This window comes from Bufo gargarizans, chromosome 3, assembly GCF_014858855.1.
Source record: "Bufo gargarizans isolate SCDJY-AF-19 chromosome 3, ASM1485885v1, whole genome shotgun sequence".
Lineage (NCBI taxonomy): Eukaryota > Metazoa > Chordata > Amphibia > Anura > Bufonidae > Bufo > Bufo gargarizans.
The window spans coordinates 550,166,393-550,183,941 of NC_058082.1; the positions used below are offsets into that span (position 1 = coordinate 550,166,393).

The 17,549-nt window shown below is 44.4% G+C and overlaps 1 protein-coding gene across 1 annotated transcript in view; it reads left to right on the plus strand.

Moving 5' to 3' along the window:
• Positions 1 to 17,549, plus strand: part of ARHGAP31 (Rho GTPase activating protein 31) — a 173,639-nt gene that overhangs the window by 118,298 nt on the left and 37,792 nt on the right. Inside the window, exon 4 of the mRNA XM_044284094.1 lies at positions 13,047 to 13,129. Within this exon, the coding sequence (XP_044140029.1) occupies positions 13,047 to 13,129 (83 nt within the window). The remainder of the gene's footprint in view (positions 1 to 13,046; positions 13,130 to 17,549) is intronic.

The window sequence follows — 17,549 nt, forward strand, 5'->3', positions numbered from 1 at the left end:
AGGCAACCCAAAAACTTGGCCGGTGACAGAAAATTTCTACCATGGCACCTTGGTTATTGGGATATGTACAGTCCTGTAGCCTTGTATTAGCTTGTTTACTGATCTTCATCAATCATCTGTCCATATTCTGCTGTGACTTTGTTGGTTAGTGTAGAGAATCCTTTTAAGAGCAAAGAGATGCTTGAGTTTTCCTTACCATTTTATTGAGGACATTTTCGGTTAGGACATCTCAGTGTTCTTGAAGACCATGACAAAATGAAAAATGTATGATATTTTATCCTATACCGTTGTAGCACTTTGCATAAATCTTCTAGACTTCAATCCATAAAGCTGGGAAGGTGTATGGAGGTACAGTAGGGCCAGTGGCATACATGGAGAAGTAAGTGCCCCATATCAAGGATCAAACCACAGGACAGAAGGGTTTCTGCCTAAACCACTTTTAATGACCCTTGGGCCATTTTTCCACTGCCTCATTTGTTTCTTTAGAGGGTAGAGTCCAGACCAAGTTTTCACCCCCAGTAGAAGAGGAGATGATCCCAACTAAGACTGGGCCCCCTCTTGCCCTGGACCCCATAGCAGTCGCCCGGTCTGCCGCTATGGTAGTTACGCCCCTAATTAGGGCCTTACAGACTTCTGTAGATGGTTCTGTAGAAGTTGGAGGTTGTATGGAGCCTGTCACGTGCATGAGGCTCTGTATGGAGCGCTCCCTCACTGTCTGAGAAGGTCTCAGTTGTCAAGGAGGGACTATCCCTTTAAAAGGGGTTGTCCATGTTTGTGAAAATAAATCACAATCAGTGTTTAATGTTAAATCCTGCATATAGGACCAAGTGCGTCAGAAGTGGAGCCATGTCCCTTAAAATTGTGGTATATAGAGAACAGCCAAGAGTTGCTACAATGTAGAAACCACTAATTGGATGGCAGCAGAGTCTGCAGTAACTACCCCCTCCAGATTGTCAATTTATTTATACATTTCCAGGAGCAATAACAAAGGAATGGTACAATGCAGTGTTCTAAGAAAAGCATGCTATAGAATGATGGGGGATACAAGTAAAACCTAAATGTTCAGAGAGTCAAGTCCTTTTTGTTTGAAAAATTTGAGAAAATGTCATTTTTTTTCTAGAGAGTTTTCCCTTTAATTAGTCCCAGGTTCTTTTGTAAGTATTTTGAGATGTTGAGTTCCTCTCGTCTCATCTGCAAGGAATCAAATAAGAGCAGAAAGCGGAGGCCTGATAGATCTTGTGCGAGGAGCGGGCTCACAAACATGCTTACTAAGGAAAATGCAAAGGTCAAATACTTCAGACTTCACAAAATCCAGTAGATAAAAGCAGGAAAGAAGCCGTGGTGAATTTATGGCAGTATTTGTGTCTGACCTGACAGAACCTCCGCTTTTATGTTGTTAAATTAAAAATTTATTTTGCTTAAAAAAATATGTGCACAGCAGCACAAACTACAGGGTATGGCGGTATGCCTTAGCATAAAACTCCCATTTACAATGCAGTCTAACCGGGTCAAGCCTAATGGACATGCAATGATAATAAAAGAGGCAACGCTCTATAGAAAATGTTATCAGCATCAGCAAACAAAGCTCCCCGACCAGATATATCAGCAAAGATGTCTTCTAGCTGTGTCTGGATAGAAGTTATATTACTGATTACAATGTAACTACTGTGTGCTGATATGTAGTTATCTAGTGACTGGACTGGCGCTTGCTTACTACCTTTTCGGTTCTTGGGGACCACAACTTGTCAGATCGTTGTGAGCCGAACCTCCTGGGGTCATGTCTTCGACTTCTGCAGTACAGGGACAGATGCCCATTCGATGAGCCGCTATGCAAATGCTACAGCCTCAGGAAGAGTCCTTGAGGTTTGGACCCCCAAGGACCAAATATTGATACCCTATTCCTGCGACCTCTTTTGATGAATGACTTGCGTAGCTACAAAGTACGTTCCCTCTTCAGTACTCCTACTCAACATGACAGGTCTTAAACACTTATTGTAGCAAATCTTTGTGCAGCCATATGGTGTCTCCATACAGAACCCTATTATCTTGCATCTGATGGAATGTGGCATTTTATTGGAGCCATACTGTAGGGAAATACTGTTGTCACTGTCTAGAATAACAGCCAGTAATCTCAAAAACCACCAGTCTTCCTAAACCACCACGGTTAGTACAAACTAATGCTACCCTTAGGTAATTCACCCAAGCCTGCCACAAGGCCAGAAGGACTTAGTAGCCAGGGACCCAGGTTACATGTGCAGAGTAAGATAGCAAAAAGGTACGAGCTTGCCAATAACAGACCTACCAGAATGACCAACGGGGTATAAAAGAGTAGTCAGCAATCAGGGTTAAAACTAGAGAGAACTAGATACAGCCAAATCAGCAGACAAGGAGTTAATTCAGAAATAAGCCAAAAGTCAGTCCACCAGGAGAATCAATAGAAGCCGAATCTGCAGACTAAGGGTTAATCCAGAAACAAGCCAAAAGTCAGTTCACCAGGAGAATCAAAGGAAGCCGAATCTGCAGACTAAGGGTTAATCCAGAAACAAGCCAAAAGTCAGTTCACCAGGAATTCTAATGCAGGAGTTGACAATAGGGAAATGCATAAGAACTAGGACTCATAAAAAAATAAAAATAAAGACAACACTTGACTTAAATGTCACGCCTGGGGCTGGGATTGGACCCCAAGCTAGAAACCTGACTCACAGATAGGTTGACTAGCCAGGGCTTGGCATAACACCCCTCCTGGAACACTTCATCTTGGGTAGGTAGGTACGGTATATTTCATGACACATAAAGAGGTCTAGCAGGACTTCATATACTTTTTTGAGTGTCATATTATGGATCAGTACTGGTAGGAGTTAGTAGGGAACCATGATAAAGTCATAAACATGAGACTTTAGATTGTGTCCTCTCGCCACCAGAGAGGTCCACTACTGGTCAATCAGCTGTAGGCTGCATAACTTCATCAGCATACCTTACTAGGGATGTCACCATAAAAATTACTGAATACGTGTACCTCCACCACTCTAAATATTCAGGTTCGATCAAGTGAAAGACCTCCTCATTCCTTGAGGTTCTTGATATGTGTTGTCCTCTACAGGGACTATTAAAAAAAACAAGGCGCCAACCAAAGCTAGAAATGAGCTGCCTATTCTTTGTTTCTATTGGAGAAAGGACATGGTCACCTCTACTTTAGACCAGGGATGCTCAACCTGCGGCCCACCATGCCCTTCTGTAGGCTGATATCTGTAGGCTGTCTGGGAATGATGGGAGTTGTAGTTTTGCAACAGCTGGAGGGCAGCAGGTTGAGCATGCCTGCTATAGACCTTCACAAAAACATTCAAGTTGCTCAGATACCCTCTCTTGTGGGTTTTCATAGTTCTATATCTCGACGATTGAGGTGTACGGTTGGCACCCTCACTACTGAAAGCTTCTGTGGGGGCAGCTTTACGAATTTCGCTTCTGGTCCCCATTATTAAATTTTGGGTCCCGAATCCTGAACTTCTATGTGGTCATGCTCTACACAACCTGTGGTTCTTCTCTATAGATTCAAGTTGCCTACAATGACTACAGTAATGCCTTTTTGTTCCTTTCCCTGATGAAAACTACCGGTTGCTAGGATGATGTCTACGCTGAGATCCTTTTCTCCTGAACAATCTTTCATGGCCTTGAAACAAAAGATTATATTTTTCTACTAATAACACATAAAACATTTCATTGCCTTCACATTCGCAGCAAAATAACTCGAAGCACAAAGCCAGCACGGAGGTTTTCTGAATAATAAAACAGTCTCTTTACGGAACGCCATTAAAAGCATCAATAGGAAGAGCTCTCAATGTATCACGCATTTCAGGTCTAGAGAGACAATAGTCTAGTCAATGTCACCTATGGCTAGGAATCCTTGATGTTTGTTAGGTGGTGGTTCATCTATGATGAGAGGGTCAATGATTTTCCAGCTTGTGATGTGGGAGTTTTGTTATGCGGGTGTATTGTTATTTTAATACTTTGTGTTTTATTGCCATCTCTGATGTTCTCTGTGGCTCATAATTGTCTAACGCCCAAGTAGATGTTGTGAATTAGCATGTGGATTCCAAGGGTGGAAATAATAGAGGTCTCGACCGCTACTTATGAATAGATAACGGCAATAATTTTGCAGGCTGTAGGAAATTTCTGGAATAAATATGATGGTAGGCTTTTTTCAAAGGTTGACCCTCTAGTCCAAGCCTAAAATTTTACTATCCATGACCTGATGACCAGTAGCTGTCCGTTCCTCTCATGCTACCTCCTTTTTGGTCCCCCGCCAGACAACTTTCAGGGTGGCCACTACTGTCTTAGGCTTTAAAAAGTCTGGAACAGAATGGATCGGCACCAATGGCGGTGACCATCCAAGGGCAGACGCGTGGGTTGTCTTAGACTTTCCGACAGAGCCTTGCATAGGGATGTTGCAGCCATCTTGAAAAAAGGATTCCAAAAAAGGCCCAAAATTGAGGAACAGAGGAAGCATGGAAGGAATGGAGAGCACCAGCTTTGTTGACTATACATGTCTATATGGAGTGGTGGGCCACTTTAAAGCTCTTGGGGCCCCAGTGCAAAATCAGTGAGAGGGCCCTTTGTATCATGTGACATAATACTGGTTTGCGCCCCCTCGGGTGACTTCTGGTTCTGCACGTCCCATAGCTACACCCCGTCAACGGAGGAAAATTTTGAGTTTGTGCACCAGACTTGTATCTAAGTACCCTGTTCAAGGCACAGTAGCTCGTTAATGCCCCCTTTGACATCTAACATGCCACGTCCACTAAAAAAGGGGTGGTGCCAAGATTGAAATTTATCATATCTGATGGGTGGGAGGGCCGAGACTGGGAATGCTGATCACAAAAGCGAGAGTCCCATGTTACCATACGAATGGAGAGGCAGGTCAAGCATGTTCATACTCTATGGCACCGCCAGAAATAGCCAAGTATAGGGCGCAACCCCTTTAATCTAGGCCCACATCCACTTCACTACAGACTGCAAAATGCGGGCAGATGGAACACATGACTTCAAGACCAGACTACAGAGGGTGTGTGTGTAGTCTGTCGTCATGGAGACACATAAGTCTGCATTGGAGCTGTATGCACAAAACGGTAGAAGGCTTTTAATCCAGTATTTCTTGCTTAATTTTTTATTTTTGGTAAATTAGAGCAATAAAATAGGTTGCAAAATTGCGCACTCCTCTACTTTTAATGCAAAGGAGGCGGTCGCCTGTTCCTTGACTACAGGTGCAGAACCACAGTCGCTGAGAGTGCCGCCACACAGTGCAATGCTTCTCTAGAGAATAGAATACCTCTGTCATACAGCAAGCAAATGTAACACGCCACAGCATGTGCCTCCATACAAAATTGTAGAGCGCAATAGGGGTTCCTATGGAGCGATGCAATTCACGGACCCTAATTCTGTTCTAAACACGTCCTATTCGGTCAAGTATAATATTGTTACCGCCACCCCCTCCCCCACCCGAAGATTAATGTCTATCAGGTACCGCAGCTGCATAAGATCTTCTGTGTTCTCTGTTAAATATAAGACTCTTGAGATGCCACAAGCATCACTTGTGCGGAGCAGGAATCTCAGCTATGTCTGTTATTACTGCAGAAGTCGGGAGCTTTAGGAAGAATCCTATAATGGGCAGGATGTCGAGATTCCAAGCGGTGAACGTGTGATGTAAAGCTTCTAATTAAAGACCTGCGGCAGGCGGCGCATATACTCTCCCCGTGCCATGCCTGCAGTCTGCTATTTGTACTCAAGCCTCTATACATGTTCCAGAATGCAACGGGGTTCACAATAAGCATTTCACGTATCCGCCAAAGAATATAAATTGTTGCAAAAAAAATAAGGAAATAGTGAAAAAGGATTACTGAGTGACCAAAGAGAAAGTAATCATCTTAGTACTAATTCAAAATAAAAAATACAAAAATCTTGCAGTACCACTTATGACCACTAGATGGCAATGAAATGAATTTCCACCCATATCGTTTAAAATGTAGTTTGTAGCCTGGTCTAAGTCGGTATTACACATACACGTATAAAAGGAAATGTCAAAAATTCTGCAACAATTTCTCTTTCAGTCAAATAGGCATTTATTGACAATCATTTTTTTTACCCTATTTAGTCCTATATTTAGTGTCCCTTTAAGCAATAATAATTTGGCCACTGGAGGCGCTGTTCTCTGAGCAGCCGTATAAAGATTTGAGCTGTCAGTGAGCAGAGTGAAAAGAAATTTACGACCACGCACAAATTGTACCGTTAAAATGTTCATTACGTTGGATTGAACATCTGCCAGTGTAGCCTAATACAGTTGTGTCTACTGCCGGTAATCCTAGTCATCCTCCCTCCATACAGATGGCTGCAGCTGGCGCATCGCTGGGTCGAGTGAGGATAAATGAACAGTGCATTCTTAAAAGGGTTACCTGATGCCAGTGATAGAAGAGCACATCTCCACCTTTTTAACTCCTTGTCATTTTCAGGCCTGTTACTCTGTGTTGATTCATTTCAATCATACATCTTTATAGCAGTGAGAGCTCCAGAGCTCCAAACCCCCTGTTTCCCTTCTTACAGGCACGACCGAGACTGAACTACCTGCAGCTGCCACTAGGGGGAGCTTAAGAGCTTACAGCTTTGGATTGAATGTCTGCAATGAGCTCATAAGCTCCCTCTAGTGGTGGCTGCAGGTAAGAGAATCTTATCATTTCACTGTGAAGGGGATTTGGTGCTCTGCATCAGAAAAAAATGGAGCTCTGACCACAATACGGATATACTGATACATGAATCCGCCTACTGGACCTAATGATACTTAATATATTAATATTATATTAATAATTATATATTGTGTTCACATTGTTCATTAGCTGTACGATTATGTTCTATAGTAATAGGATGGTGAGATGGTGGTACCAATATATTCCTAGGCAGGTGCTTGAAGGGAGATGCCTCCACCAGAGGTTACACAAAACAGTCATCTTGAGCGATGGGTGTAAGAACTCCAAATGATGACATCACCAAGCGGCAACTTTAATACTTTGGTACCTTTTAATTTGCACCCCATTCTGGTGGGTGACCACAGACGGGCGTAGTTAAAGGCTCATGGGCCCTGGTGCAAGAGTTCAGCCTGCCCCCCCCCACCCCCTTTCACTCAGCGCTGGTGCACCTAGCTTTCCTGCTGCCCAAGACAAATATTGAAATGCCCCCCTTTCCCTCCAGTCCTACTGTTAAAGGGGTTGTCCTCTTTTTACTACTGATGACCTATCCTCAGGATAGGTCATCAATATCAGATCAGCCGGGGTCCTCCGGCACCCCCAACGATCTGCTGTTTGCAGAGAGGGCAGCGCTGATATGAGAGCTGCTTTCTCTGTTCTGTTAACCTGCTCGCCGTAGCATTTGCAGTGATGAGCAGAGAAGGCAGCGCTCGGACAAAAAAAAAATTATGGACAACCCCTTTAAAGACATATTTGGAAAACATCACATACAGCGCTACAGAACATCCAGGGTCATACAGCACCACCTCTGACATCCAGTGACTTCTCTGATGTAGACATTCTCTTTCCTCTTCTTCTCCTGTCAGACAGACCACCATGGTGACTTCTTTCAGCCGCGCCTCGTCTCTGCAGAGTTAAACAGACATCATACTTTCCTACTTTTCCATCATCCTCCCACCTTCTCAACACCCCATCCTGCCCCCCCAATACTGTGTCCACTGTGCTCCCCAATACTTTCCTGCAGAAACAGTCCCCATGAAAATACTGGTACCACACAGATAGTGCGTCAGTACAAAAACACCCCTTTATATTGTGTGATAGTACAAAAAAATTCCCCCTTCGTTTCAGATCAGATCCCCCCATCTCAGACCAAACCCCCTTTAGACCTCTGTCAGACCCCATATAAGACCCCAGTTTTAGACCTCAGATCAGACCCCCATTAGACCTCCAGACCCCCATATAAGACCCCATTAGACCTCCAGACCCCCATTAGACCTCCAGACCCCATATCAGACCTCAGACCCCCATTAGACCTCCAGACTCCCACTAGACCTCCAGACCCCATATCTGACCCCCCTATTAGACCTCCAGACCCTCAATCAAAACTCCAGACCCCTAATGAGACCCCCATTAGACCTCCAGACACCCAATCAGACCCCCATTAGATCTCCAGACACCCAATCAGACTCCCATTAGACCTCCAGACACCCAATCAGACCCCCATTAGACCTCCAGACCCCAAATCAGACCTCCCCAGAACCCCCAGTCAGACCTCTCCAGATCCCCAGTCAGACCTCTCCAGACCCCCTTCTCAGACCTCTCCAGACCTCCTTCTCAGACCTCTCCAGACCTCTCCAGACCTCCTTCTCAGACCTCTCCAGACCTCCTTCTCAGACCTCTCCAGACCTCCTTCTCAGACCTCTCCAGACCCCCCAGTCATATCTCCAGACCCCCCCCATTAGACTACTTCAGACCCTCAGTCAGACCTCCAGACCCCTAGTCATACCTCCAGACCCCCCATAGGCCTCTCCAGACCCCCCCATTAGACCTCTCCAGACCCCCCATTAGACCTCCATATCAGACCTCAGGTCAGACTATAAAATAATAAATTCACCTGACCTCCTGCAGCGTCAGGTCAGAGTGCGCTCTATACATCCTGACGCTGCAGGCAGCCATGACACAGCAGCGCGGGCCCCGGGAAGAGCGAGCAGGAGGAGTGGTAAGTACTGTACTGTACAGCTCACTGCTCTTTTCTCCCCCTCCTCCTGCAGACTAGTGAGCGCATCCATTATGTATTCCCTTTATAAGATGCACTGCATCTTATAAAGGGAAAAGTCCAGCGCCACTGGCAAGGGAGGCCCTCTGCGACCCCTATAGTTACGCCAGTGACCACAGACATACAGCTTTTAGTACAAGACTATAGATGATGAGTCCAGGTCACCATATCTATCCTGGACATCCTCAATAGGATTGGAGAGATGAGGACGGAGATGTGGGTGAGAAAGGATGGGTGACCAGGATCAGACAGCTGTTCCCCATTCCTTTTACCAGTTGCTGTGGTCATGATTCCTGGGGCACAAGGCTGTGCTTTGAGGGAAGAGAAGGACCCGGCCGTGGGACACCAGGGACCACCATCATGGTCACTGGTGGCCAGAGCAGTTGTTGACTGTTTGTATTCACAATTTTCTCACTCCCATCATTAGAAATATCTAGGAAAAAAATAGGACATGTTCTATCCATGGGTGACATCCGTGTGCTGTCTGCATTTTTTGAGACCCATAGAAATTAATGGCGTTCTGCAAAAAATGTGGTTTGGACATGGACCAAAAGTACAGTCATGTACATGAGGCCTTTTATTGTAATCTCGACATGCACACAGTGCCCAGACCTAATAGAAGTGACTTCTGATGTATCTTCCCTTGCGAGGTGAGCGCTGCGCTCCGCAGTCTAATTTCTTTGTAGGCATCTCCAGGATCACATGAGACCGGTGACCTACCGACCGCGTGCCTTCTGCCATTATAGAACTGTCCTATCTTTGTCCGTAATATGAGCAATAATAGGACATGTTCTATTCTTTTGCGGAAGAGACATACGGACACGGAATATACACAGAATATCCGTAGTTTTTGCTGCCCTAGTGAAGTGAATGGTTCTGCATACAGGCCGCTAAAAACTCTGAATGGACACAGAAAAAAAAAAAGTTTTGAGGCATAAGCTCTAAGTCTAGGTCTCGCTCACCTTTTCCTAAAATTCATATCTCCACCTATCTCCTGGTTGAACTTTTTAACCGTACTCGCTATGTTAATACTATATTAAAATCAACTGTTCTGCTTCTGGAGTCACTATGTACATACATTACTTATCCTGTACTGATCCTGAGTTACATCCTGTATTATACCCCAGAGCTGCACTCACTATTCTGCTGGTGCAGTCACTGTGTACATACATTACTTATCCTGTACTGATCCTGAGTTACACCCTGTATTATACTCCAGAGCTGCACTCACTATTCTGCTGGTGCAGTCACTGTGTATATACATCACTTATCCTGTACTGATCCTGAGTTACATCCTGTATTATACTCCAGAGCTGCACTCACTATTCTGCTGGTGCAGTCACTGTGCACATACATTACTTATCCTGTACTGATCCTGAGTTACATCCTGTATTATACTCCAGAGCTGCACTCACTATTCTGCTGGTGCAGTCACTGTGTTCATACATTACTTATCCTGTACTGATCCTGAGTTACATCCTGTATTATCCTCCAGAGCTGCACTCACTATTCTGCTGGTGCAGTCACTGTGTTCATACATTACTTATCCTGTACTGATCCTGAGTTACATCCTGTATTATCCTCCAGAGCTGCACTCACTATTCTGCTGGTGGAGTCACATTACTTATCTTGTACTGATCTGATGTATATTTAGGTTTGTGGGGCCAGACTTCTGCTTCTTAATACATTAGGGGCATTTTACTTCGCTACAGGAGAAGACTGATGTATGTAAAGCCGGTCCTGATAAATCCCCTCCCCCCCCCCCCCCCCCCACCTGTCACATTGCACCTGATAAACTCTGCTCTGCTATGTTCCTATCCATAGTTTGGATTTGTCTTTCAGAGACTATAGACTATGTTGTGAAAATCCATAGGGAGTCTCTGGTCAGTTCCTGCCTGGGGCGCAGTGAGGTGTCATAACCCATCAACTGTGCTCTCCTTATCTGGAAGACAGGCTGGAAAAATACGTGTACACGACTAGTAACGAGACATTAGTGCTGCAGACCTCCAGCAGCTGCTGGACTGACATCACTTCATACACAATCTCTCAAATTCCTGTCTGAGACTGATGAAGGACGATGCTAGAAATGACTGCAAAAGCAAGACAAATATTTACGGACCACTTAACCACAACCCTGAAACTGCCTGTACAGTACTATTATACCGCAACATATGAGAGAGAAATTCCAGTCACAGTTTAGTAAATTCCAAACTCCAGTCATTACTCCAAAATGGCATTGTATGGTCTAGAATACAACTTCTATAATGCTGCCCCAGGAATGCACCTTCGTCAAACTGCCCCCTGTATACAAGAATATAACTACTATAATACTGCTCCTATGTACAAGAATATAACTACTATAATACTGCTCCTATGTACAAGAATATAACTACTATAATACTGCTTCCTATGTACAAGAATATAACTACTATAATACGGCTCCTATGTACAAGAATATAACTACTATAATACTGCTCCTATGTACAAGAATATAACTACTATAATACTGCTCCTATATACAAGAATATAACTACTATAATACTGCTCCTATGTACAAGAATATAACTACTATAATACCGCTCCTATGTACAAGAATATAACTACTATAATACTGCTCCTATGTACAAGAATATAACTACTATAATACTGCTCCTATGTACAAGAATATAACTACTATAGTACTGCTCCTATGTACAAGAATATAACTACTATAATACCGCTCCTATGTACAAGAATATAACTACTATAATACTGCTCCTATGTACAAGAATATAACTATTATAATACTGCCTCCTATGTACAAGAATATAACTACTATATTACTGCTCCTATGTACAGGAATATAACTACTATAATACTGCCTCCTATGTACAAGACTATAACTACTATAATACCGCTCCTATGTACAAGAATATAACTACTATAATACTGCTCCTATGTACAAGAATATAACTACTATAATACTGCCTCCTATGTACAAGAATATAACTACTATAATACTGCCCCTATGTACAATAATATAACTACTATAATACTGCCTCCTATGTACAAGAATATAACTGCTATAATACTGCTCCTATGTACAAGAATATAACTACTATAATACTGCTCCTATGTACAAGAATATAACTACTATAATACTGCCTCCTATGTACAAGAATATAACTACTATAATACTGCTCCTATGTACAGGAATATAACTACTATAATACTGCTCCTATGTACAAGAATATAACTACTATAATACTGCTCCTATGTACAAGAATATAACTACTATAATATTACCTCCTATGTACAAGAATATAACTACTATAATACTGCTCCTATGTACAGGAATATAACTACTATAATACTGCTCCTATGTACAAGAATATAACTACTATAATACTGCTCCTATGTACAAGAATATAACTACTATAATATTACCTCCTATGTACAAGAATATAACTACTATAATATTACCTCCTATGTACAAGAATATAACTACTATAATACTGCCTCCTATGTACAAGAATATAACTACTATAATACTGCTCCTATGTACAAGAATATAACTACTATAATACTGCTCCTATGTACAGGAATATAACTACTATAATACTGCTCCTATGTACAAGAATATAACTACTATAATACTGCTCCTATGTACAAGAATATAACTACTATAATACTGCTCCTATGTACAAGAATATAACTACTATAATACTGCTCCTATGTACAAGAATATAACTACTATAATACTGCTCCTATGTACAAGAATATACCTATTATAATACTGCTCCTATGTACAAGAATATAACTACTATAATACTGCTCCTATATACAAGAATATACCTACTATAATACTGCCTCCTATGTACAAGAATATAACTACTATAATACTGCTCCTATGTACAAGAATATAACTACTATAATACTGCTCCTATGTACAAGAATATAACTACTATAATACTGCCTCCTATGTACAAGAATATAACTACTATAATACTGCCTCCTATGTACAAGAATATAACTACTATAATACTGCTCCTATGTACAGGAATATAACTACTATAATACTGCTCCTATGTACAAGAATATAACTACTATAATACTGCTCCTATGTACAAGAATATAACTGCTATAATACTGCCTCCTATGTACAAGAATATAACTACTATCATACTGCCCTCTATGTTCATGCATAGAACTGCTATATAGACACGTTTAGTACAATAAGATATATCTTTTTAGTGATTAACTCCTTCTCTGCTGGTTTTCAGGACGCTGTGTCATGCTTATTGGAGGGCGATCAATTATCTCAAATCCAAAATACCATCCAGGAATTGCCGCCATCACATTACAGGTGAGCTGATCATTGATTACTTTTGCGGTTATTATTGATGTGAAGATCATTATAATGACAGTTTTGGGTTTTGTTGTGGCTTTTAGTGCTTTTTGTTGTTGGGACAGGCTGAGCTCAGTGTAGACTGTCTAATGAAGAATGCAGTCATTTACAGCCCCCAGTCCTTCTGCTTTCTACTCTGCACTCACTTATATGGCAGTATGTATGTATATGTCTATGCCAATATTATTTGGACACTATATGGAAGTATTGTATGGGCAAAATACAGCAGTGTTTTGAGGTCACTGTGTATGACGGTATTTAGTGGGCAAGATATGTCAGTATTATGAGGGCACTATATGGTAGTATTATTTGAATACTGTATGTATGAAGTCATTGTATAGCATCATTATACGGATGCTATATGGCAGTGTTGTGTGGTCAAAAATTTGACAGTATTTTTCAGGCATTATATGGTAGCATTATTTGGATACAATATGTATCCTGGTAGAGATGAGCGAATTTCAGGTTATGAAATCTGTTCACGCTTTGTTTACTGGTAAAAGGTGAATTGCGTTATGGATTCCGTTTCCACGGACCATAACGCCATTCTGTGACGGAATGCATAACGGAATGCCTTTAGAGGACTCCCCTGCATAACGGAAACGGATCCGTTTTGCAGCCCATAGACTTCTAAAGGCATTCCGTTATGCATTCCGTCACAGAATGGCGTTATGGTCCGTGGAAACGGAATCCATAACGCAATTCACCTTTTACCAGTAAACAAAGCGTGAACAGATTTCATAAAACATTGTTTTCTGTTTTTCTCAGGACATTATTTGGCAGTAGTATATAGGTAAAGTACGTCGGTGTTGTCAAGGCCCTGCATGCCACTAATGCAGAGAACAATACAGTATATGGCAGTATTCTGAGCGTTTTAGATTGTAGTATTATTTGGTTACTGTGTTTTTTTTAGGCATTTTATGGTAGGATTATCTGAACACTATATGGCATAATGTCTGTGTTGTGAGGGCACTATATGGCAGTATTCTCTGGGCAATATTTAGCAGTGTTTTGATGACACTATATGGCAGTGTTATTTTATGTATTACAATTATGTGACGGTATTATTTCAGATACAAACATTGTATGACGACATTACTTTATATATAAGCTTTGTATGGTGGCAACATTTTATATATTCGGTACTACTTTATATATAAGCATTGTATGGCGGTATTTTTTAGATTTGCAGCCACCCGGACTGCACGAAGCCCTGTGTCGGCTCTGAGCGTTGCACACTTTGTGTCCTGGGGGCTTCGTGTTGTTTTCCCTTCTCTCGCAGCATCTTTCCCAGATGTGACTGTTTATCTGCAGTTTATTGCACAACTGACCGCAGGCCGCGGATGACAGCGCGATGCATCAGCTTCCACATGATGCGCAGTGAGGTTGTCAGGTCCCCTCCGCCTCATTCCTCTCTTACTCCTCCAGTGCCAGGAATTAGGCTCATATTACGGTGGACGATGAATGAGAGGGAACGTTTGTTTTGGGAATTTCAGTGAATCTGTACCCTCTTCTTCCGACTGCCCCCATAGAAGTTGGGAATAGAGCGGTCAGGGAGTAACCCTCCTCTGGACCCGCTCAAGGTCGGCATTGTCCTTGTACATAGGTGCCCAGTACTGTACACAGAGCTCCATGTGTGGCCGACTACTGATTTATATAGAGGCATGCTGTTGTCAGGAGCATGCGGGCCCCTGTTGATGCCGCCCACGACTTTGTTTGCCTTGGCAGCAGCTGCCTGGCACTGGTCACTAAAGTTCGGTTTGTCGTCCACCGTTATCCCCACCTCTTTTTCAGTGGCAGTTTTTTTTTTTTTTCTCAGTGTTTTTCCATTTCTTATATAATTGCCCATTTCGTTTCCTCTCTCTCCACATGGCGTCTGCCGTCTCTGCCTCTGATTACTACGCAGAGTTCATCTGGTTTATAACCCGGAATTCTGCTCTGTAAGGCTACATTCACACCAACGTATTTTGTTTCCGTGTCCGTTCCGTTTTGTTTGCGGATAGGATGCGGACCCAGTCATTTCAATGGGTCGGCAAGAAATGCGGACAGCGCACTGTGTGCTGTCCGCTCCGTAGCCCAGCAAAAAAAATAGAACATGGCCTATTCTTGTCCGTTTTGCAAATAAGGATAGGCAATGTTACAATGGATCCGCAAAAAAAAAAAAAAAAAGCCATACGGACGTCATCCGTTTTTTTGCGGATCCGCAATTTGCGAACTGCAAAACACATACGGTCGTGTAAATGTAGTTAAGCCTGATACTGACCTCTGTGGTACCCCACTGGTGACTGTGACACCCTCTGATACTGACCTCTGTGGTACCCCACTGGTGACTGTGACACCCTCTGATACTGACCTCTGTGGTACCCCACTGGTGACTGTGACACCCTCTGATACTGACCTCTGTGGTACCCCACTGGTGACTGTGACACCCTCTGATACTGACCTCTGTGGTACCCCACTGGTGACTGTGACACCCTCTGATACTGACCCCTGTGGTACCCCACTGGTGACTGTGACACCCTCTGATACTGACCTCTGTGGTACCCCACTGGTGACTGTGACACCCTCTGATACTGACCTCTGTGGTACCCCACTGGTGACTGTGACACCCTCTGATACTGACCTCTGTGGTACCCCGCTGGTGACTGTGACACCCTCTGATACTGACCTCTGTGGTACCCCACTGGTGACCGTGACCCCTCCAGTACTGACCCCTGTGGTCCCCCACTGGTGACTGTGACCCCTCCAGTACTGACCTCTGTGGTACCCCACTGGTGACTGTGACACCCTCTGATACTGACCTCTGTGGTACCCCGCTGGTGACTGTGACACCCTCTGATACTGACCTCTGTGGTACCCCACTGGTGACCGTGACCCCTCCAGTACTGACCCCTGTGGTCCCCCACTGGTGACTGTGACCCCTCCAGTACTGACCCCTGTGGTACCCCACTGGTGACTGTGACAGCCTCTGATACTGACCTCTGTGGTACCCCACTGGTGACTGTGACACCCTCTGATACTGACCTCTGTGGTACCCCGCTGGTGACTGTGACACCCTCTGATACTGACCTCTGTGGTACCCCACTGGTGACCGTGACCCCTCCAGTACTGACCCCTGTGGTCCCCCACTGGTGACTGTGACCCCTCCAGTACTGACCCCTGTGGTACCCCACTGGTGACTGTGACCCCTCCAGTACTGACCCCTGTGGTCCCCCACTGGTGACTGTGACCCCTCCAGTACTGACCCCTGTAGTACCCCACTGGTGACTGTGACCCCTCCAGTACTGACCCCTGTGGTCCCCCACTGGTGACCGTGACCCCTCCAGTACTGACCCCTGTGGTCCCCCACTGGTGACTGTGTCCCCTCCAGTACTGACCCCTGTGGTACCCCACTGGTGACTGTGTCCCCTCCAGTACTGACCCCTGTGGTCCCCCACTGGTGACTGTGACCCCTCCAGTACTGACCCCTGTAGTACCCCACTGGTGACTGTGACCCCTCCAGTACTGACCCCTGTGGTCCCCCACTGGTGACCGTGACCCCTCCAGTACTGACCCCTGTGGTCCCCCACTGGTGACTGTGACCCTTCCAGTACTGACCCCTGTAGTACCCCACTGGTGACTGTGACCCCTCCAGTACTGACCCCTGTGGTATACCGTGCTCACTTTTGTTACCTACTAGTAACTGTGACCCCTCCAAGATTAACCCTTGTGGTGGTACTCCACTGGCATTTAGGACCCCTCCAGTACTGCCTCCTGTGTCACCCTGCTGGTAACTAGGACCTGATCATTATGAAATAAATTGAAGCAGAATTTTTGGGCCAGTTTTGAGAGAAAATAAAATAATCAGTTCCCTGTGAAGTTCTGCAGAAACATTCGGGGTTTATGAGCTCCTCGCAATCCTCTGCCGCGCTCTCCTTTGGCACAGCTCCGGCTGGCACCGCCGCTCTCCTTTGGCACAGCTCCGGCTGGCACCGCCGCTCTCCTTTGGCACAGCTCCGGCTGGCACCGCCGCTCTCCTTTGGCACAGCTCCGGCTGGCACCGCCGCTCTCCTTTGGCACAGCTCCGGCTGGCACCGCCGCTCTCCTTTGGCACAGCTCCGGCTGGCACCGCCGCTCTCCTTTGGCACAGCTCCGGCTGGCACCGCCGCTCTCCTCTATTACGCCTCCAGGACAATGAGGTCACCTTTTGTTCCCATAAAACTGTTAAAAGGTTTAACTTTACTGAGTTGAGCTCCTCCTGATTCCCGTGGAGGAGACATTAGGTGGCGATGCGGGGGAGACCTGTGAGCGGCTGCAGCCCAATCCGGCAGGACCCCGGCGTGCGGCCATATACATGCTCCCACACAGCAGATTACAGACGACATAACAATTATACCCG